Source organism: Megascapheus bottae, chromosome 32, assembly GCF_031878675.1.
Source record: "Megascapheus bottae isolate mThoBot1 chromosome 32, mThoBot2.hap1, whole genome shotgun sequence".
NCBI classification, from domain to species: Eukaryota; Metazoa; Chordata; class Mammalia; order Rodentia; family Geomyidae; genus Megascapheus; species Megascapheus bottae.
In genome coordinates, this window is record NC_143540.1 from 10,394,959 (window position 1) to 10,416,418 (window position 21,460).

A 21,460-nucleotide genomic window follows, 5' to 3' on the forward strand; every position below is an offset into this window, starting at 1 on the left:
CTCCCTCTCTCTCAGGAGCCGCCGGCTCTACCAGGGCGGGGCCAAGGCGCGCACGCCAGCGGCAACGCGGAGCGCCGAGGGGATTGAGCCGGCGCGGCCACCGTCGCGGCGCCCTCTGGCCCCGCCCTCCCCCCTCCGAGGGCCCGCCCCCTTCATTTACATAGCGCTCTCATTTCCTCTTCCGCTTCCGGTTTGCCTCTCTCTGGCTCCTCCCCCAGCAGCACCCCGCTTTAGCTCGGCGTCCCCACGAGAGGCTCATCCCTCCTCGCTCCTCCGCTTTCCATGTCTTCCGGTCACCCATAATCCTGAAGAGCCAGGGGAGAGGGGGTGGGGTGAACATTTCATTTCCGCCACTCCTTCATCTCCCGCCCCTCTTTCTTTTTCTTTTTTTTTTTTTTTTGTTTAAATTTTTTCCCCGCCCCTTCCGCCTCTTTCCCCTCCCACCGCTCGGGCACTTCCGGCATCCGCCCGTTGCCATGGCGGCCGCGTACACAACCCGGCCGTGGAGCTCGGCGGCGGAATTCCAGGTGGTGGACCGAGGTTGGCGGGGTGGGGGGGGTTCGCTGCGGTTTTTTTTTTTTTTTCTCCCACCCCCCCCTCCTCCTCCCCGGTCCTCGTGGGAAGGTGAGCTGGGGTCTCGCGCCGGTGGAGTTGAGAGATCGGGGCGATCGGTTTAGGAGAGAAAGGGGTTCGGGTCTCCAGGCCCCGCCAACAAGCTTGCTGGGATTGGAACCCCGCTGCCCACCCCACCAGGGGGGAGACTTCTGGCCGGGATTTCTTTCCCGAGTGCAATCCTTATTAGAAGAGAAGGCTTGTGGAATTGCTGGGAGTTTTTATTTTTCCAGTCTGCTCGCGACTAGGAGTCTTTAAATGGTCCCTGGTTATACCATCCCCCCCATACATCCACCCCCCAGGATCGATCTGTGAAAGAAGAGCCTTAAGACAGGGTAACAGAAGCGATCCGGACTCTCTGCTGCTACACTCGACTGTGTTTTCGAACTGGAGGGGGCTTCGGGATCAATACCCATCCGTGGCCATCGTTTAACGGATGAAACTAATCCAGAGATGGACGAGAATGGGCTCAATGTCCACTGCCGTCCACACCTCACACAAGGTCCCCACACATCGGGTGAGAAAAAAGGTTCAAGAGATTTATTATTATTATTATTATTATTCCCCCCCCTCTCTCTCTTTTAGTGAAGATACCAGTGTTATGTTTCCCCCCAAGGCTTGGTGCAGGGAGACCCTTGAGTTTGGGGTTCAGGTGCTACACCAACCCGCTCCCTCCTTTGGTCTAGGCAAGAACACTTAGAGACAGGGACCCTACTCTCCCAATGCCTGTCATAGCACCAAAAGCTCAACCTCTTCTCAAGCCTTCAGGGCTGTGAGTGGTTGATTGTTCAGCTCATTTCCTCCCAGAGGGCCGCATGGAGGTTACCTGGTGGCTCCTGAGCTCATTTTATTACATCAAGAAGTATTTAAGGGGCTGGGAATGTGGCTCAGTGGTAGAGTGCTTGCCTAGCATGCGTGAAGCCCTGGGTTCGATTCCTGAGTACCACATACACAGAGAAAGCCAGATGTGAACCTGTGACTCAAGTAGTTGGAGTGCTAGCTTTGAGAAAGCCCGAGGACAGTACCCAGGCCTAGAGTTCAAGCCACAGGACTGGCTCTGTGTGTGCATATATAATATATGTGAATGAGTCAGGCATTGGTAGCTCATATCTGTAATCCTAGCTTACTCAGGAGGCTGAGATCCAAGGATCACAGGAAAGTCTGTGAGATGCTTATCTCCAATTAACTACAAAAAAAAAAGCCACTCGAGCTGTGGCTCAAGTGGTAGAGCACCAACCTTAAGCAAAACAGAAAAGCTTAAGGACAGTGTCCAGACCCTGAGTTCAAGCCCCAGAACCAGCACACACACACCCCAAAGGATTTAAAAGATTGTAGGTTTCAGGGTTGGAGGTGGTGTGGGAGAGAAGTGACATCAAATATCCCTTGGAACTCTCTAGGTAGTAACTGAAGATGGACCCACTTATGAAGATTCAGACACCCTCTGACATCCAGCCATGAGCATCTCCATTCTCACCAAGCATCATTTGTTGAACCCCTGCTGTATACGGGGCACTGTTCTGGATTACTGTGGGGAGGGGGATTCAGAAGGGATAAAGGGAAAGTCCCTTGCCCTTGAACAGCTTTAATCTAATTTGGGAGCCGAAATCCACACAAATGAAGCGGCATAAGGACGGTAGCAAGCAGTACTTCAGTAAGTGCAAAATGGCATGGGGTTTCCCAAATGTCTGGGTGCTGAGGAGTTGCTGGATAGCAGGTACTCTGAGTGGATGTAGGAAAGGCCTATATCTAGTTGCTTGGAGCCATGGCCTGAGCATGGAGAGGATTTTGGTCCTCACACCTCATCCATGAGGTGACTGCATGCGCATGTTGATGATTTCTGGGCAGGGAAGCGATCTCTTTGGGGAATGTTCTGAGCTGGTTTGTGCTGCCACCCTAAGGCTATTGGTGTGCAGGTGATTTGTGCATCTGCTGCTAGAATTTTCCTTTTCTTTTTTTATTGGCCATGGGGCTTGAACTCTTGCCCTGAACTCTTCAGCACAAAGTAGGCGAGTGCTCTACCACTTTGAGCCACAGCGCCACTTCCAGTTTCCTGGTGGTTCATTGGAGATAAAATTGTCATGGACTGTGCCCAGGCTGGCTTTGAACTGGGATGAGATTACAGGTGTGAGCTCCCACCAGCACCAAGCCCTTATTTATTTATTTTTTTTTTTGTGGGTCCTGGGGCTTGAACTCAGCCTGGACAGCGCTGTCCCTGAGCTCTTTAGCTCAAGGCTACCTCCCTACCCTTGAGCCAAGCCCCACTTCTCATTTTCTAGAGGTTAATTGGAGATAAGATTCTCAGGTTCTTTTGTTCCCAGGCTGGCTTTGAACCTTGATCCTCAGATCTCAGCTTCCTGAGTAGCTAGGATGACAGGCGTGAGCCACTGCGCCTGGCTCCAGCCCTTATTTTTTTAACCAGACCTGGGGCTCCAACTCGGGGCCTGGGAACTGTCTCTTTGTGTGTGTGTGTGTGTGTGTGTGTGTGTGTGTGTGTGTGTGTGTGTACACTCACACATTGCTAAGACTTGCACTCTACAGCTCCACATCTGGCTTTTTTTTTTTTTTTTTTGGCTTTTAATTGAAGATAATCTCATTAACTTTCCTGCCCAGGCTGGTTTTGAACTTTGATCCTCAGACCTCAGCCTCATAAGTAGCTATGATGAGAGGCAGGAGTGCTTGATTCTCTTCTGCTTCTTTAGGGTTCCTTTCTGAACTTCCTTCGGCAAGATGGGCCCTTAGAGGTGGAGTGGGTATGGTTCCCAGGGCTGAAAAAATAGGGTATAAATGTTTGAATCAAAACATACCTCCTAGGGGCTGGGAGTATGGTCTAGTGGTAGAGTGTTTGCCTAGCATGCGTGAAGCCCTGGGTTCAATTCCTCAGTACCTCATACACAGAAAAAGCCTGAAGTGGCACTGTGGCTCAAGTGGCAGAGCAATAGCCTTGAGCAAAGTATCCAAGGTCAGTGCCCAGGCCCTGAATTCAAGCCCCAGAACTGGCAAAAAAAATATATATGTGTGTATATATATATATATATATATATATGTATATGCAGGCATGGTGGTATATACCTGTAATCCTAGCACTTGAGAGGCAGGAGGATAACAAGCTCAAGGCCATTCTAGGCTACATAATAAGATGCTGTCTCCACATGAAAATAAGAGCTAGGCATAGTGCATGCTAGGTAGGCACTCTACCACTAGGCTAAACTCCTGGCCCACTTCTGGCTTTTTTTTTTTTTTTGCCAGTCCTGGGCTTGAGCTCAAGGCCTGAGCACTGTCCTTGGACTTTCTCAAGGCTAGAGCTCTACCACTTGAGCCTCAGCACCACTTCCGGCTTTTTTCTATGTGTGTGGTACCAAGGAATCGAACCCGGGTCTTCATGCATGCTAGGCAAGCACTTTTAACCACTAGGCCAAACTCCCGGCCCCGTCTTCTGGCTTTTTCTATGCATGTGGTACTGAGGAATCGAACCTGGGTCTTCTTGCGTGCTAGGGAAGCACACTGTCATTAGGCCAAGCTCCCAGCCCCTCCATGAGCTTCTTTTGCTAGAAGCTCACAGACATGAGCCACCAGCGCCCAATTTCATTTTAGTCTTTTTAGGGGTCGGGTGGGAAATGACAAGCAGCCTGTAAAGCAGGAAGTGCTCCCCTATACTGAGAAGTGTCCTGAGGGATGTCAGAGGGATGGGAAAAAATGGCTTGCATCTCATTGTTTCCTGATCTCCTTTCACATAGACTCCTCCCCTTTGGTTTGATGATGGCTACTAAAAATGTCATTGTTGTCTTTTCTTTAGCTAGAATGGGTACTAGAAAAAAGGTACACACATTTGTCCGAGTCAGACCCACTGAAGACTTCGCTCATGAAATGATCAAGTATGGAGATGACAACAAAGTAAGCAGAGTGTGTTTGCTTTCACCAGCCTGGGCCTCTTTCTGTGTTCAGTGTGACCCTGTTTCTGACTGTTCAAGGACCAGACAGAATTGGGAGAAGTCCAAAGGAACTCTGGTCCATCAAATCCAAAATATGCCTATGGAAAGAAATTCATGGGACTATCATTTTTTATTGTATTTTTATTTGTTTGTTTGTTTTGATTAGTTGTGAGTCTTGAACTCTGGGCCTGGGCACTGTCTTCTGAGCTCTTCAGCTCCAGGCTAGCAATCTCACTTGAGTCTCAGCGAGCCACTTCTGGTTTTCTGGTGGTTAATTGATGATGAGTTTCAAGGCCTTTCCTTCCAGGGATAGGTTCAAACTAAGATCCTCAGATCTCAGCCTCCTGAGTGACTAGGATTCTAGGCGTGATCCATTGGCACCCAGTGCTTTTTTATTGTTGTTGTTTTCTTTAATCAAGTTTCCATGTCTAAAAATCTGTGTTGGAATTAGAGTTTTAACTCAGGGCCCTTTGCCTACCAGTTGAGCCAAACTCCAGCCTTTTAATTGCCTCTCTGTGTGTGTGTGTGTGTGTGTGTGTGTGTGTGTGTGTGTGTGTGTGTGTGTTCCTGAGCACTCCTGCGCCCACACACTGGTACCTACTAAGTCTTGATTTCAGAGCCAGGCACTGTCACTCAGATTTTTGTGTGTGTATGTGCTGGTCCTGGGGCTTTAAACTTGGGACTTGGGCATTGTCTCAGCCTTTGCACTCAAGGCTAGTGCTCTATCACTCGAGCCACAGCTCTACTTCTGGCTTTTTTGGTAGTTAATTGGAGATAAGAGGCTCACAGAGTTTTCTGCCTGGGCTGGCTTTGAACCTCAATCCTCAGAACTCAGCTCAGCTTTTTCAGTAAAACTGGTGATTTACCACTTGAGTCATGCTTCCACTCAGCTTTTTGGTAATTAAGTAGACAATAGTCTCTTAGATTTCTCTGCCCAGACCCAGAAGTCTGTTTCTCAGATCTCAGCTTTCTGAGTAACTAGGATTTGAATAGGTATTAGTGGGGTTTTTTTTTTGTTCTTTTTGTTTATTTTTTGGGCCTGGGCACTGTCCCTGACTCTTCAGCTCAAGGCTACCACCCTACCCCTGAGCTTCAGCCCCACTTCCCATTTTTCTAGTGGTTAATTGGAGATAAGAGTCTCACGTTCTTTAGTGCGCTGGCTGGCTTTGGGGCTGGCTTTGAAACGAGATCCTCAGATCTCAGCCTCCAGAGTAGGAGTACAGGTGTGAGTCCCTGCTCCCAGCTAGGTATCAGTGTTTTTTGTTGTTGTAGTTGTTTGTTTTTGCATCAATTTTCTGAAAAGATAACACACACACTCACTCTCACTCTCTGTGTCACACACACACCACACACACACACACACACACACACAAATTCCTCCATCCCCCTTTGATTTACTGCCTCTCTCTCTCTCTCTCTCTCTCTCTCTCTCTCTCTCTCTCTCTCTCTCTCTCTCTCTGTCACACACACACACATACACATTCCTCCGTCCCCCTTTGATTTACTGCCTCTCTCTCTCTCTCTCTCTCTCTGTCACACACACACACATACACATTCCTCCGTCCCCCTTTGATTTACTGCCTCTCTCTCTCTCTCTCTCTCTCTTTTCCTTTTTGCCAATCCTGGAGCTTGAACTCAGGGCCTGGGTATTGTCCCTGAGCTTCTTTTGCTCAAGGCTAGCACTCTACCACTTGAACCACAACTCCATTTTCAGCTTTTTCTTTTTATGTAATCCTGAGGAATGGAACCTAGAGCTTCAGGCACACTAGGTAAGTACTCCACGATTCTACCAGCCCCTCTTTCTTATTTTTGAGATAAATCTTGCTAAGTAGCTCAGGTTAATTTTGAATTCAAGATCCACCTATCTCAGCTTCAGTAGTATTGGAATTACAGTCTTTTTTTGTTTGTGGGTTGTGGGGCTTGAATTCTGGGCCTGGGCACTGTCCCTGAGCTCTTCAGCTCAAGGCTACTGCCCTACCTCTGAGCCACAGCACAACTTCCCATTTTCTAGTGATTAATTGGAGATAAGAGGCTCATGTTTGTTCTTTAGTGCCTGGCTGGCTTTGGACCACAAGCCTCAGATCTCAGCCTCCTGGGTAGCTAGGATGACAGTGTGAGCTACCACACTGGCTTGGGATTACAGTTTTATACCACTATACCTGCCCACCCCCCCCCCTTCTTTTTTTTGTCATTATGGGACTTGAACTCTGGGCCTGGATGTTGTCCCTAAGATCTTTAGCTCAAGGCTATCACCTTACCCCTTGAGCCACAGTTCCTCTCTCTCTCTCTCCCTCCCCCTCTCTCCCTCTCTCTCTCTCTCTTTTTTCCCCTAGAGCATTGATATTCACTTTAAAAAAGACATTCGGAGAGGAGTTGTCAACAACCAGCAGACAGATTGGTCATTCAAGCTGGATGGAGTTCTTCACGATGCTTCCCAGGACTTGGTTTATGAGACAGTTGCAAGGGATGTGATTTCCCAGGCTTTTGATGGCTATAACGGTAATTGAGTTCATTAACTATTGCTTTATCTAAGAGCTGGAGGAGCCTTCCCTCACTCTCCTCAAGGAAGACTTATAAGTATCTTTCTTGTTGGTGGTGGTGAAGGTCTTGAATCATGGTCTATGTACTGTTCCTGAGCTCTTTTGCTCAAGGTTAGTGCTCTACCCATTTGAGCCACTGCTCTACTTCCAAGTGATAAGTATCTAATGAGGAATAAAATAAAACTTCCCTTACTCACATTTGTATGTGTTGTGTATGTTACGTGTTTGTTTGCCAGTCCTGGGTTTGAACTCAGGGCCTGGGTGTTGTTCCTATGCTTTTTTTTGCTCAAGGCTAGCGCCTGATCACTTGAGCCACACCTCCACTTTCCACAGTTTTGGTAGTTAATTAGAGAAAAGATTCTAATGGACTTCCTGCCTGGCCTGACTTTGAATCATGAGCCTCAGGTTTCAGCCTCCTAAGTAGTGAGGATTATAGTCATGAGCAAGCAGCACCTGGCTTGCTTTGTCTGTTTATGTCCCTATTCCTGCCCAGTTTGACTCCTCTGTGGTAGAATTCTTTCTCTTTTTCTTTTTCTAGTCCCGAGGCTTGAACTCAGGACTTGGGCACTGTCCCTGAGCTTCTTTTGCTCAAGGCTAGCACTCTACCACTTGAGCCACAGCACCACTTCCTGCGTTTTCTGTGTATATGGTACTAAGGAATCAAACCCAGGGCTTCATGAAGCCACTAGGCCATATTCCCAGGCCCTGTGGTAGAATTCTTTTTTTTTTTTTTTTCTAGTCCTGGGCTTGGGCTCAGGGCCTGAGCACTGTCCTTGGGCTTCCTCAAGGCTAGAGCTCTACCACTTGAGCCACAGCACCACTTCCAGCTTTTTCTAAGTATGTAGTACCGAGGAATCAAACCCGGGTCTTCGTGCATGTTAGGCAAGCACTCTACCACTAGGCCAAACTCCTGCCTCCCCCCCCCCCCCCCACAACAGTGGTTCCTGGCTGGTAGCAGGCCTGCTGGGGATGGGAGAAAACTGGTTCTTGGAGCTTCTATCCTTGATGTCACTGAGACGTCTTTTGAAATGTCTGCAGGCACCATCATGTGTTATGGGCAGACAGGCGCTGGGAAGACTTACACCATGATGGGAATTACTGAGAACTTCAAGCACCGAGGCATCCTCCCTCGTGCCCTGCAGCAGGTAGAGTGGGTCCATGGGTGGGATACCCTAGAGGGCCGCTCTTCTTTGTTGACTTTAGAGATGGAGGAGAGGAGTCCAGCTCTCAAAGAGTTGCAGTTAGTACTGTACCAAAGATGGAACACATACGGGTGGGGATTGCCTTGGAGACAGAAGTCTCAAGAAATAGGAATTGAAGGGCCGGGAGCGTGGCCTAGTGGTAGAGTGCTTGCCTAGCATGCACGAAGACCCGGGTTCGATTCCTCCAGTACCATGTACACAGAAAAAGCTGGAAGTGGTGCTGAGGCTCACGTGGTAGAACACTAGCCTGGAGGAAAGTCCAAGGACAGTGCTCAGGCCCTGAGTTCAAGCCAAGGACTGGCAAAAACAAAACAAAACAAAAACAAACAAACAAACCCCCAAGAATTCTCTCACAATTTTTTATTTTTTACTAGTCCTGGGACTTGAACTCAGGGCCTGGGCACTGTCTCTGATCTTCTTTTGTTTAAGGCTTAGCGCTCTATCACATGAGCCGCAGTACCACTTCTGACTTTTTCTGTGCATGTGGCACTGAGGAATAGAACCCAGGGCTTCATTCATGCTAGGCAAGCACTCTACCACTAAGCCACAGTCCCAGCCCCTCTCTTACATTCTTGGATGTTATCTCCTGACACTCAATGGCTGATAAACCATCTCCCATCCAGGTCTTTAAGATGATTGAAGAACGCCCCACACATGCCATCACTGTGCGTATTTCCTATTTGGAAATTTATAATGAGAACCTGTTTGATCTCCTGTGCACACTTCCCTACGTCGGACCCTCTGTCACACCAATGTCTATTGTGGAAAACCCTCAAGGAGTCTTCGTCAAAGGCTTGTCAGTTCACCTTACAAGTCAAGAGGAAGATGCATTCAACCTCCTTTTTGAGGTGAGATCATCTAAAAAGTTCTTTCCCTCTTCTCCTTCCCTTTTTCCTTCTCTACTCTTATTTTCTCTTCATTATCTTCCTCTCTTCTGTCCTATCTCTTTTCTCTTTAGGTTTTTTGTTTGTTTATTCTGAACTTTTTATTTTCCTAGATTTTTTTTTTTTGCCTGTTCTGGATTTGAATTGAGCTTCTTTGGCTTAAGGCCAGTACTTTACTACTTGAGCCACAGCACTACGTTTTGTTTTGTTTTGTTTTTCTGTTGATGTGGTACTGAGGAATTGAACCCAGGGCTTCATGCATTCTAGGCAAGCACTCTAAGCTACTTTCCTAGCCTCTAGGTTTTCTACTTCAAATATTTAGATCATAGTTGGATGTTGGTAACTCAAAGTCATGGAAAGTAAAACTGCAAAGAAGTGATTGATTTATTTTTTTTTGCAGCTTAGAAAACACTGCAATATGTGTAAAAATAAAGAGGGCCAGTAGCTCACAATGTAATATACTAGCTGTTCAAGAGGCTGAGCTCTAAGGATCATGATTCCAAGCCAGCCTGGGTAGGAAAAGTCCTTGAGATGTGTAATAAGCCACCCAAAAGCCAGAAGTGCAGATGTTACTCAAGTGAAAACAAAAACAAAAAACAACAAAAAAAGAACAGACCGGGCATGTGGCTGAGTGGTAGAGTGCTTGCCAGACATGCATGAAGCCCTGGATTCAATTCCTCAGTATCACTTACACAGAAAAAGCTAGAAGTGGTCATGTGGCTCAAGTGGTAGAGCGCTAGTCTTGAGCAAAGAAAGCTCAGGAATAGTGCCGGGGCCTTGAGTTCAAGCTAGAACCGACAAAAGAGGGGGTGGGGGTAGTTTGCCTATAAGGACCATCCAGTTTCAATGGTCTAAGATTACTAAGATTACAATTGAAAGTTGACTTCAAATGCTATGTTGTTTTAATTTTATTCCCCAGATATGTTACATTCATTTCGCTTTCCCTTCAGGGAGAGACCAACAGGATTTTAGCCTCCCACACAATGAACAAAAACTCATCCAGGTCACACAGTATTTTCACCATCTACATGGAAGTAAGTGCCAAGCTCTTTGATTGGCCCAGGGAGGAATGACTGTCAAGGGCACTGTCCAATCAGAGGCTCTTCCTGTTACAGACTAATTTATGTGGATGTTTCATAGGCCCATTCCCGGACGTTATCAGATGAAAAGTTTATCACTTCCAAAATTAACTTGGTGGATCTGGCTGGCTCAGAGAGGCTGGGGAAAACAGGGGTAAGTGAGAGAAGCAGAAGGTTCCTTCTCAACAAAGCAGGGATCCTGTCTCTGGCAGGCAATGTCTGCTGTAGCATGCTCCTCACCTGATTTTTGAGAGCTCAGGCCGGAGCTAGATAAAGTGAAGCAGGAGAAATAAGAGCAGAAATGGAGGCTGGGAATGTGGCTTAGTGGTAGAATACTTGCCTAGCATGGGCAAAACATTCTGTGAATGTAGCACCTACATTAAAAAAAAGCTGGAAGTGGTGTTGTGGCTCACGTGGTAGAGTGCTAGCCTTGAGCAAAAGAGGTTCAGGGACAGTGCCCAGGCCCTGAGTTCAAGCCCCATGACTGGCAAAAAAAAAAAAATGTTAACAGAAGTGAAGCCAAGGATCTCATGGACTTTCCCTGTCCAGGCTAGCTTTGAACCATGATCCTCAGATCTCAGCCTCCTGAGTAGCTAAGATTACAGGTGTGAGCCACCAGCACCCTACTAGACTGAATATTCACCTGAGTGTTCATGCCCACCAAAGCATTCACACCAGTGCTTGCATGAGCCTGTCCATGAGCTTTTGTTTTTCCCGGACTAACAGCCCCAAATGGAAATTTAATTGCAACATTGAGAGTTGCAGCAACATCCCAAACCAGGATGGGGGGGCACCTTTCCAGTCCATCCCAAAGTGCAATTGACGTTTGGTTTGCAGTCTGATGGACGAGTCCAGAAGGAAGCCACCTACATCAATAAGTCACTGTCATTCCTGGAGCAGGCTATCATTGCTCTTGGGGACCAGAAGAGAGACCACATCCCTTTCCGCCAGTGCAAGCTCACACATGCCCTGAAGGACTCATTAGGTAAGTGTGTGGCTAGTGACTAATGAGGAAGGCCTGTCACCTCTGTCGTTCTCCCCCCCACCCCTCCAGGTCAGAGATTTCTTCCTCTTGAGGGAGCGGGGGGCCTCAACTTACCAGTAGCTCTTTTCACAGTAGTACTAGACACACTCAGAAAATTAAGACTCAAATCCTCTTCTTGTGTCCAGAGCATACCATGCTGATTGCTCCTTAGAAACTTTATTTAGGGGCCTGGGAATGTGTCTTAGTGGTAGAGTGTTTGCCTAGCATGCACAAAGCCTTGGGTTTGATTCCTCAGTACCACATATACAGAAAAAGCTGGAAGTGACACTGCAGGCTCAAGTGATAGAGCACTAGGCTTAAACAAAAGAAGCTCAGGGATAGTGCCTAGGCCCTGAGTTCAAATCCCAGGACTGGCAAAAAAAAAAAAAAGTTTACTTAGCCTCTGACCTCTGTGACAGATCTCTTCTCCTGTGTTCCCTTGTCCCTAAAGTTGCTGAAGGTATAAACAGTAAGCACAGAACAATGGAGCAAAGATGAGATGCAGGCTCGATGTTTTTTTTGCATATACTTTGTGTGTGTGTGTGTGTTTTCCTGAGGTGCTGCTTCTATGAACTGGGATTCAGAAAACTAGGGTTAGAACCTAGGGCCTTAGCCGGTGTGGTGGCAAAATCCTTCTTGGCCCTGACGATTCAGAGAGAGAGAGAGAGAGAGAGTCTCTCCCATCCTATCTTCCTTTCTTCCTCCTTGAAGTTTTGGGGATAAGAAAGTGGAGGATGAAGCCAGATGATGATGGCTCGTGCTTGTCTTCTTAGCAACTCAAGAAGCTGAGATCTGAGGATCAGGGTTCAAAGCCAGCCCAGGAAGAAAAGTCCACAAGACTCTTAACTTCAGTGCAGTGACAGAGTGAAGTGGTAGAGCCACTAGCCTTAAGCACAAAAGCTCAGAGATAGCAGCACTCAGGCCCCGGAGTTCAAGATCCAGGGTAGCACACAAGAAAAAAGGTAGGGCCAGGAGTTTGGCCTAGTGGTAGGGTGCTTGCCTAACATGCACAAAGACCCAGGTTCGATTGCTCAGTACCACATATATAGAAAAAGCTGGAAGTGGTGCTGTGGCTCAAGTGGTAGAGCTCTAGCTTTGAGAAAACCTAAGGACTGCCTGGCTCAAGCCCTGAATTCAAGCCCCAGGACTGGCAAAAAAAAAAAAAAAAAAAAAATGTGGCGGTTGTCTTGTCATCTCCATATGCTCAGGTGTTTGTGTTAGGTTTAATGACGTCACTTGTTTCCGTTTTCTTCTTCTTCTTCCTCTTTTTGGTGGCTAACTGATCAGAGTTAGGGACTTTTCTTTCTTTCTTTTTTTGCCAGTGTTGGGCTTTTAGCCACCAACCCTTCTTCCCCTTCTCCCCATCTCCTCTTGACAGTAATTGCATCAGAAGGATTCCACCCTCAGGTTCACCTAAACTTAATTTTCTCCCCAAAGCTCCACCACGAAATATCATCCCATGAGTATTTGAAGGTGGACTTTGGGAGTAAAGGCTTCAATTATTTGAATTTTGTGGGAATACAAATATTAGTCTATCACAGAGCCCCACCAGCCCAGTGGAATCTGTTTGGTCAAAACCTGCCAGGATTCACAACCCTTCTGTGTCTTTGCTTTCTCACAGGGGGAAACTGTAATTTGGTTCTAGTTACAAACATCTACGGAGAAGCCGCCCAGTTAGAAGAAACGGTCAGTACAGACAAGTTGGCATCACTGCTTCCTGGGTGCTAGGGCTGGGTGCTGGGTGACAGCTGACTCCACACTGGCTCATCTGGTGTAACACCCACGTGGACTGACAGGAGGGTGGGGTAAGAGAAGTCTGCACTAAAGTTGCTTAAGGTATAAGTAGTAAGCACAGAACAATGGAGCAAAGATGGGATGCAGGCTCAGCATTTTTTGCATACACTTTGTGTGTTGGGTGTGTATTTTCCTGAGGTGCTGCTTCTATGAACTGGGATTCAGAAAACTAGGGTTAGAACCTAGGGCCTTAGCCGGTGTGGTGGCTGACGCCCGTAATCCTAGCTACTCAGGAGGCCGAGATCTGAGGATCAAGGTTCAAAGCCAGTCCGGCCTGAGACTCTTGTCTCCAGTTAACCAATAGAAAACAGGAAGTGGAGCTTGGCTTAAGGGTAGGGGAGTAGCCTTGAGCTGAAGAGCTCAGGGACAGCACCCAGGCCCAGGGGTAGAGTGGTAGCCTTGAGCTGAAGAACTCAGGGACAGTGCTCAGGCCAAGTTCAAGCCCCATGGCCCACCAAAAAAAAAAAAAAGGAACCTAGGCCCTTAGATATACTCAGCAGACAAGCTACTACTAAACTATTATTCTAAACCCATTACTTACCTACTTTTTTTTTTTTTTTTTTTTTTTTTTGCCAGACCTGTACTCAGGGCCTGAGCACTGTCCTTGGACTTTCTCAAGGCTAGAGCCCTACCACTTGAACCACAGCACCACTTCTGGCTTTTTTTTTCTATGTATGTGGTGCTGAGGAATAGAACCAGGGTCTTCATGTATGCTAGGAAAGCACTCTACCACTAAGCCAAATTCCCAGCCCTACTTACCTACTTTTTACAGTTGCATGTCTGGACAGGGGTCACAGCTCAGTAAAAAGACACTTACCTAGCATGTACAAGGCTCTGGATTTAACCTCCAGGACAGACCCTCCCAAAAGCAAAATGATTCACATGTTTGAACATCTTAGGAACACAGGACTGGCGCTGGTGCCTCCTGCCTGTTATTCTAGCCTGTCAGGAGGCTGATAACCTTGAGAACACAAGGTTTGAAGTCAGCCTGGACAGGAAAGCACTTTAAGACTCTTCTCCCCAATTAATCTCTCTCTCTCTCTCTCACATACATACACTTGGAAGTGAAACTGTGTGTGGCTCAAGTGGTAGAGCACTAGCCTTGAGCTGAAGAGCTCAGGAACAGTACCCAGACCCTGAGTTCAAGCTCCAGGAGTCACACACACATGCACACACCCCACTACAGTGTTGTAGGCTCTCATTGGTTCTACGGCCAAAATGAACACATAGGTGTTAAGTACCAGTCCATGAAGATCTGTAGATGAGAGTCAGAGTTCCCAACCCAGGAAGAGAGAGAAGCCATGGCCCTAATACGAGAGGAAGAGAAGAAAGAGACCTTCAGAGGAAGCCAGGGAAAGAGGAAGGAGTTCATATTTTTGCCAGTCCTGGGGCTCTGTCCCTGAGCCCTCTCTGTGCTCAAGGCTAGCGCTCGACCACTTTGCGCCGCTACACCACCTCTGGTTTTTCTGGTGGTTCATTGGAAATGAGTCTTACCGACTTTCATGCCCAGGCTGTCTTTGAACCATGATCCTCCGCCTTCTGAGTAGCTAGGATGACAGGCGTGAGCCACCATTGGCCAGCCATTTTACTTTTCAAGTGCATCTGTTTAAGGCAATCGCTTAGTTATCTTGAGAATATACTTAGGTAGGCAAAGCCCTTCATTACCAAGGATTCCATAGGGCAAGATAAGTCTTCAGGGCCTCCCAGCTGTGTACTTTAGGGACAATCTAGCATCCAGAGAGTGTGTTTCTGCTATAGATTCAATGCCCTGGGGCTTAGAGCCTGGGACTAGAAGCTCCTGCTGACGTGAGACAGCCACCCCAGAGGAAAGTTTCAAAGTCTCTCTGGTTCATAGCAAAGCATAATTATACCCCAAGAGGAATCATTTGAGACTCACCTCCACTTCCAGATTTTTGCTTGTTAGTTGAATATAAAAAGTCTTGGATTTGCCTGCCTCTTGAACAGCTGGAATTACATGCATGACCCCATTGTTGCATAGCAGTAATTTTTAAACATTGATTACACGTTGGAATCATAATGTTATGTGTATATTAGGTTAATTTGTTTCAGTGGTGGTACTGAAATATATATATATATATATATATATATATATATATATATGATTTTTTTTGTCTGTCCTGGGCCTTGAGTTCAGGGTCTGAGCACTGTCTTTGGATAGAGTGCTTATCTCCCACTAGGCTAAACTCCGGGCCCTAGTAATATATTTTAAACATTGGTTACTTTGTGGAATCATAATATTATGGGTATATTAATTAGGCTACTTTGTTTTGGTGGTGGTATTGGAAAAATTTTTTCTTTGGTCGTCGTTAGACTTGAACTGTGGGCCTGGGCACTTTCTCTGAGCTCTTCAGCTCAAGGCTAGGGCTCTACCACTTAAGCCACAGCACCACTTCCAGTTTTCTGGTGGTTAATTAGAGATAAGAATCTCAGGGACATTCCTGCCCAGGCTAGCTTGGAACCTTGATTCTCAGGGTTCCAAGAGTAACTAGGATGGCAGGTGTGAGCCACTGGCACCTGGGGAAAATTCCTTTTTAATTTTTTGGTCATGGGGCTTGAACTCAGGGCCTGAGAAGCTGTCGTTGGGCTCTTTTTCTGCTCAAGGCTAGTGCTCTACCACTTTGAGTCACAGCCTCCAATCTCTGCTTATTCTCTGCCCATGGAGTAGCTAAGAATTCTAGGCATGAGCGCTGGGAATGTGGCTAAGTGGTAGAGTGCTTGTCTATTCATGCATGAAGCCCTGGGCTCAATTCCTCAGTACCACATATACAGAAAAAGCCAGCGGTGTCACTGTGGCTCAAGTGGTAGAGTGCTAGCTTTGATCAAAAGAAGCTCAGAGACCGTGTCCAGGCCCTGAATTCAAGCCTCAGGACTGGCAAAAACAACAGAAATTACAGGCATGAATCCCTCTAGTTGGCTTTGAAGCCTGCTGCTTGGGATTTCACTTGTTTTCGAAGTCATCTGACACCTGCCTGGTCTGTTTTCCAGCTGTCTTCACTGAGATTTGCCAACAGGATGAAGCTGGTGATGACCGAACCTTCCATCAATGAAAAATACGATGCTGAGGTGCTAAGAAGCTTGCGGGCAGACTTTCCATGGGTGGTGGCGGGGTGGGGGACGGAGGAGGGGAATGTATGTGGATTTGATACCACCTGGGAATATTTAGCAGACACTTGTGTGGCTTCCTTATTTCCTGCCTCTGCCAAAGATGACATGGGTTAGTCTTTGGCACAGATCACATCTTTGTCATCCCTGGAGACCCTTCCAGTCTGCCACATACATAGAAAAAAATGCCAGAAGTGGTGCTGTGGCTCAAATGGTAGAGCTCTAGCCTTGAGAAAACCCAAGGACAAAGTTCGGGCCCTGAGCCCAAGCCCAGGACTGGCAAAAAAAAAAAAAAAAGTGAGGAAGAGAGAAAAGGTGAAGAAACAATTCAGTTATTTCTGGCCAGAGTATAATTACCACGCATTTCGGGGAAGCATTTTGGCAACATCTAATAAAGTGAAAGCACATTTGCTGATCATCTGGGGTTTGGGGGAGTGTGGGGATAGATAGTGTTCTACCTCTTTGAACCACAGTGCCGTTTCAAGTTTTGTGTTTTGTTTTTTTTTTTAATTAAATTTAAGCCTGCCTAGGTTGGCTTCAACCCCTGATTTTCAAATCTCAGCCTCCTGAGTAGCTAAGGATTATAAGCATGAGCCTACAGTGCCTGGCTTGATTTCCCTTCAAGATGCTTATAGTGTTGAAGTTACTGTAGACAGAGATTATACATGCCTCATGCTCATGCCAAAGCAGTTAAACTTTAAACTTTTCAGATCTCTAAATCCTTATGAAAATAAAAGTCTCTATTGCCCTGTGGAACCAACCCATGGTCTGCATAGTGGGAGGAAAGTTGTCTTTTTTTTTTTTTTTTTTCATCTGTGGAACTTGACACTGTCCTTGAGCTCTTCAGCTCAAGGCTACCTCCCTACCCACTGGGCCTAGGCAGTGTCGCTGAATTCTTCAGCTCAAGGCTACCTCCTACCCTTGAATCAAGCCCCACTTTCCATTTCCTAGAGGTTAATTGGAGATAAGAGTCTCAGGTCCTTTTGTGCCCCTGGCTGGCTTTGAACCTTGATCCTCAGATCTCAGCTTCCTGAGTAGCTAGGATTACAGGTGTGAGCCACTGCACTCTGCTTGGGAGAGAAGTTTTAAGCAGTGAGTCTCATACTCAAGCAGGAATCTGCTGAGCCCTTCCATCCTAATTCCAACAGTTACTGGGGTAGAAACCTGAAGATAATGTGTATTTATTTCCTTGTTTGTTTGTAGTTGTGTTTTTTTTGTTTGTTTGTTTGCCAGTCCTTGGGCTTGAACTCAGGGCCTGCCTGGGCTCTGTCCTTGAGCCTCTGATGCTCAAGGCTAGCATTCTACCACTTGAGCCATTCTGTGTATGTGGAACTAAGGAATTGAATCCAGTGCTTCATGCATGCTAGGCAAGCACTCTACCACTAAGCCATACTCCACACTCCCAGCCCCCTTGATTTTATTTTATTTTATTTTTTTTAATGCCGGTCCTGGGGCTTGCTTGAACTTAGGGCTGAGTACTGTTCCTGAGCTTTTTTTTGCTCAAGGGACTCAAAGAACTCTCCCACTTGAACCACAGCACCATTTCTGGCTTTTTCTGTGTATGAGTACCGAGGAATCAAACCCAGGGCTTTATGCATACAAGATAAAAAGTCTCCTTCTAAGCCACATTCCCAGCTTAAAGCCCAGGCTTTGTGTTTAACATGCCACAGAGCCATCATAGTGCCTTGCTTCATGAGGATACCAGTGGCAGAAGAACCTCAGTGCACAGGTGCTAATGCCTGGCTGGATGAGGGGTAGGCCTTGGTGCTGTGGCCTGGTCCCTAGATCCTAGGTGTTTGTGTCTGCCTCTGGGGGCCATTTATATAATATCTCAAGTAAACCCTGTCATTCACATGAAGTCCCTTGTGCCTATTTTATAGAAGATTTGTAGATAATAGGCACCTATCATGATCTAGCAATTCTCTTTCTCAACAACAGTTCGGGCGCTGGTGGCTCACACATGTCATTCTAGCTACTCAGGAGGCTGAGGTCTGAGACTTGCAGTTCAAAGCCAACCCAGGCAGAAAAGTCCCTGTGAGATTCTTATCTCCATGGAAGCACCTAAAAAGCCAGAAGTGGAATGGTGGTTCAGTTGGTATAGTGCTAGCTTTGAGCAAAAGAATCTTCAGGAAAATACCCAGGCCTTGAGTTCAAGCCCCAGGAATGACAATTAAAAAAGGGGCGGGGAGAGTGTCATTTATTCACCTACCTGACTCAGTGATGTGTGTAGTATGCCCCAGGTAGTTCGCATGTATTCCTCTTGGAGCAGAAGCACAGATTATGTCAGACCTTACAGTTTAAGTCAGCTTTCCATCAGGATAAGAAAAAAAGCTTAAAGCTAGGGTTAAGGCCTAAGGAAGGGAGGGGTAGGGCAGTAGTCTTGAGCTGAAGAGCTCAGGGACAGCACCTAGGCCTAGAGTTCAAGTCTCACAACCACCAACAAAAAAAAATGAGGGGCCGGGAGTTTGGCCTAGTGGTAGAGTGCTTGCCTACCATGCACAAAGACCTGGGTTCGATTCCTTGGTACCACATACATAGAAAAAAAACAACAACAACAGAAGTTGTGCTGAGGCTCAAGTGGTAGAGCTCTAGCCTTGAGAAAGTCCATGGGCAGTGCTCAGGCCCTGAGTTCAAGCCCAGGACTGCCTCCCCTGGTAGCTTCTCTGATGCTCCCTCCTCCCTTTCCCCGACAGAGAATGGTCAAGAACCTGGAGAAGGAGCTGGCATTGCTGAAGCAGGAACTGGCCATCCATGACAGCCTGGTGAGGAGCTGGGGCTAGAGAAGGAGGACAGGAGCTAAGGGTGGCAGGCCTCGATCCCACAGAACTTTCTTCTCCATCCCCATTATCCCAGTGGAACCCAAGCATATGGTGTGTGGGTCAGGCCTTCTCCCACAGGGCCACATGGCAAGACAAACAGCTGTGGTGCTCACAGTGGCTTCTGCCCACTCTCTCATGGACTCAACTTCCTTGGACCTTAACCATCACTTCCTTCTTCAAGGCCAACCGCACTCTGGTGACATATGACCCCATGGATGAGATTCAGATTTCTGAGATCAACTCCCAAGTGCGGAGGTACCTGGACGGCACCCTGGACGAGATTGATGTAAGTATGGGGGTTCCTTTGCAGGACTAGCATGCTCCCTCAGTTGGTTTGGGGGCTCCCTGTCCTGGGCACTCCCCATATGTGCTGTATGTGGCCTAGGAACCTCTCACAGAGCTGGTGCTGGACAGCCTGTAGGCAAGAGCATTCCGTCCACCACAGCCTCGCCTGCCAAGTTTAGTTTTGCAAGGCCTTCGGGGTTCAAGGCCAGTGGCTTGAAGACATCATTGTATAGGAGTAGCCTCTGTCCCAAGGGTAGAAGCACAGCTGGAGTCCAAGTTGCCTCCTAGTTGAATGCAACCTCCAGTCCCTCATGGGACTTGAACTCTGGGCCTGGGCTCTGTCCCTGAGCTTTCAGCTCAAGGCTACTGCCCTACCCTTTGAGCCATAGCCTTACTTCCTATTTTCTATTGGTTAATTGGAGATGAGTCTCAAGTTATTTAGTTCTTTAGTGCCTGAGCTGGTTTTAAACTGTGATCCTCTGCTCAGATCTCACCCTCCTGAGTAGCTAGGATTACAGATATATCTCTATCTCTGTCTCTGCCTCTCTCTCCCTCTCTCCACACACACACACACACACACACACACACACACTTTTTTTTGCTAGTCCTGGGCTTGAGCTCAGGGCTTGGAGCACTGTCCTTGGACTTTCTCAAGGCTAGAACTCTACCACTTGAGCCTCAGCACCACTTCTAGCTTTTTGCTATGTATGTGGGGTACCGAGGAATCGAACCTGGGTCTTCGTGCATGCTAGGCAAGCACTGTTACCACTAGGCCAAACTCCCGGTCCCCCCCCACTTTTTTTTTTGGCCGGTCATTGGGCTTGAACTCGACCTGGGTGCTGTCCCTGAGCTCTTCAGTTCAAGGCCACTGCCCTACCCCTTAGAAAGTATTTTTAAGAACCAAAGATCAGGCTGGGCAGGGTGGCTCATGCCTATAATCCTAGCTACTTAGGAGGCTAAGATCTAAGGATTGTGGTTCAAAGCCAGCCTGGGCACTAAGGACTGTGAGACTCTTATCTCCAATACTAGAAAACCAGAAGTGGCACTGTGGCTTAAGGGTTAGGGCGGTAGCCTTGAGCTGAAGAGCTCAAGGACAGTGCCCAGGCCCAGAGTCCAAGCCCTAGAACTGTCAAGAAGGAAGAGGAGGAGGAGGGGAAATAGGAGGAAGAAGAAGAAAAAGCAGAAGCAGAAGAAGAAGAAGAAGAGGAGGAGGAGGAAGAAGAGTTTATAGAGCTCTCTCCTAAGAAAGAGCTGTTTGAGCTGTTTTTATCCCATCAGCACACACTTTAATTTCCATTTTTTTTTTTTTTTTTTGCCAGTCCCGGGATTGAGCTCAGGGCCTGAGCACTGTCCTTGAACTTTTCTCAAGGCTAGAGTTCTACTACTTGAGCCTCAGCACCACTTCCGGCTTTTTCTATGTATGTGGTATCGAGGAATCGAAACCGGGTCTTCGTGCATGCTAGGCAAGCACTCTACCACTAGGCCAAACTCCCGGCCCACACACTTTAATTTTAAAGTTATTTATGGGGTGTTTGCTTTTGAGAGAAGCTTGGTAATGCTTTCTTCTTCTCCTCTTCCTCCTCCTTCTCTTTTTCCTCCTCCTTCTTCTCTTCTTTTTTTTTTCCCCAGTCTTGTGGCTTGAACTCAGGATCTTGAGCTTTGCACTTTACTACTCTACCACTTAAGCTACAGCAACATGTCCAGCTTTTTCTGTGTATGTGGTGCTGAAGAAATCAAACCCAGGACTTTGTGCATGCTAGGCAAGCACTCTACTGCTAGGCCACACTCCTGGACCTTCTGATGTTTCCAGATGTCTCATTTTCAAGTCACAGGATTGAGACATAGATACATTCTGGTCCCTTAGTGGCCCCTTTGTGACCTCTGCCTTGGTCTCTTCCCTCCAGATAATCAACCTGAGGCAGATCCAGGAGGTATTCAACCAGTTCCGAGTGATTCTGAGGTGAGAAACCCCTTCCCCTAATATCCCTTCCTCATTCTTAATTTTACTTTTGTGCTGGAACTAGGACTTGAACATTGTCTCTGAGGTCTCTTTGGCTCAAGGCCGTTACTCGCTTTACTACTTGAGCCTCAGCTCCATTTTTTTTGCTAGTTGTTGGGCTTGAACTCAGGGCTTGAGCACTGTCCTTGGACTTTCTCAAGGCTAGCACT

The 21,460-nt window shown here is 47.2% G+C and overlaps 1 protein-coding gene across 7 annotated transcripts in view; it reads left to right on the forward strand.

Annotated features, from left to right (window-relative positions):
* The first annotated feature begins 187 nt into the window (after positions 1-187).
* Kif9 (kinesin family member 9) overlaps positions 188-21,460 on the forward strand; it is a 35,677-nt gene continuing 14,404 nt past the window's right edge. The window contains exons 1-15 of one of the 7 annotated variants that reach the window (XM_090323205.1): positions 188-527; positions 915-1,129; positions 2,010-2,263; positions 4,406-4,503; positions 6,875-7,040; positions 8,120-8,226; positions 8,907-9,131; positions 10,118-10,201; positions 10,308-10,400; positions 11,084-11,231; positions 12,892-12,956; positions 16,071-16,148; positions 18,881-18,949; positions 19,188-19,292; positions 21,196-21,251. In XM_090323205.1, the coding sequence (XP_090179331.1) occupies positions 2,227-2,263; positions 4,406-4,503; positions 6,875-7,040; positions 8,120-8,226; positions 8,907-9,131; positions 10,118-10,201; positions 10,308-10,400; positions 11,084-11,231; positions 12,892-12,956; positions 16,071-16,148; positions 18,881-18,949; positions 19,188-19,292; positions 21,196-21,251 (1,331 nt within the window). In that variant the 5' untranslated portion in view covers positions 188-527; positions 915-1,129; positions 2,010-2,226. Of the gene's footprint in view, positions 528-551; positions 625-914; positions 1,142-2,009; positions 2,264-4,405; positions 4,504-6,874; positions 7,041-8,119; positions 8,227-8,906; positions 9,132-10,117; positions 10,202-10,307; positions 10,401-11,083; positions 11,232-12,891; positions 12,957-16,070; positions 16,149-18,880; positions 18,950-19,187; positions 19,293-21,195; positions 21,252-21,460 lie in introns of those variants that run through there. The other 6 variants (XM_090323206.1, XM_090323201.1, XM_090323203.1 and 3 more) reach the window with 6 other exon arrangements.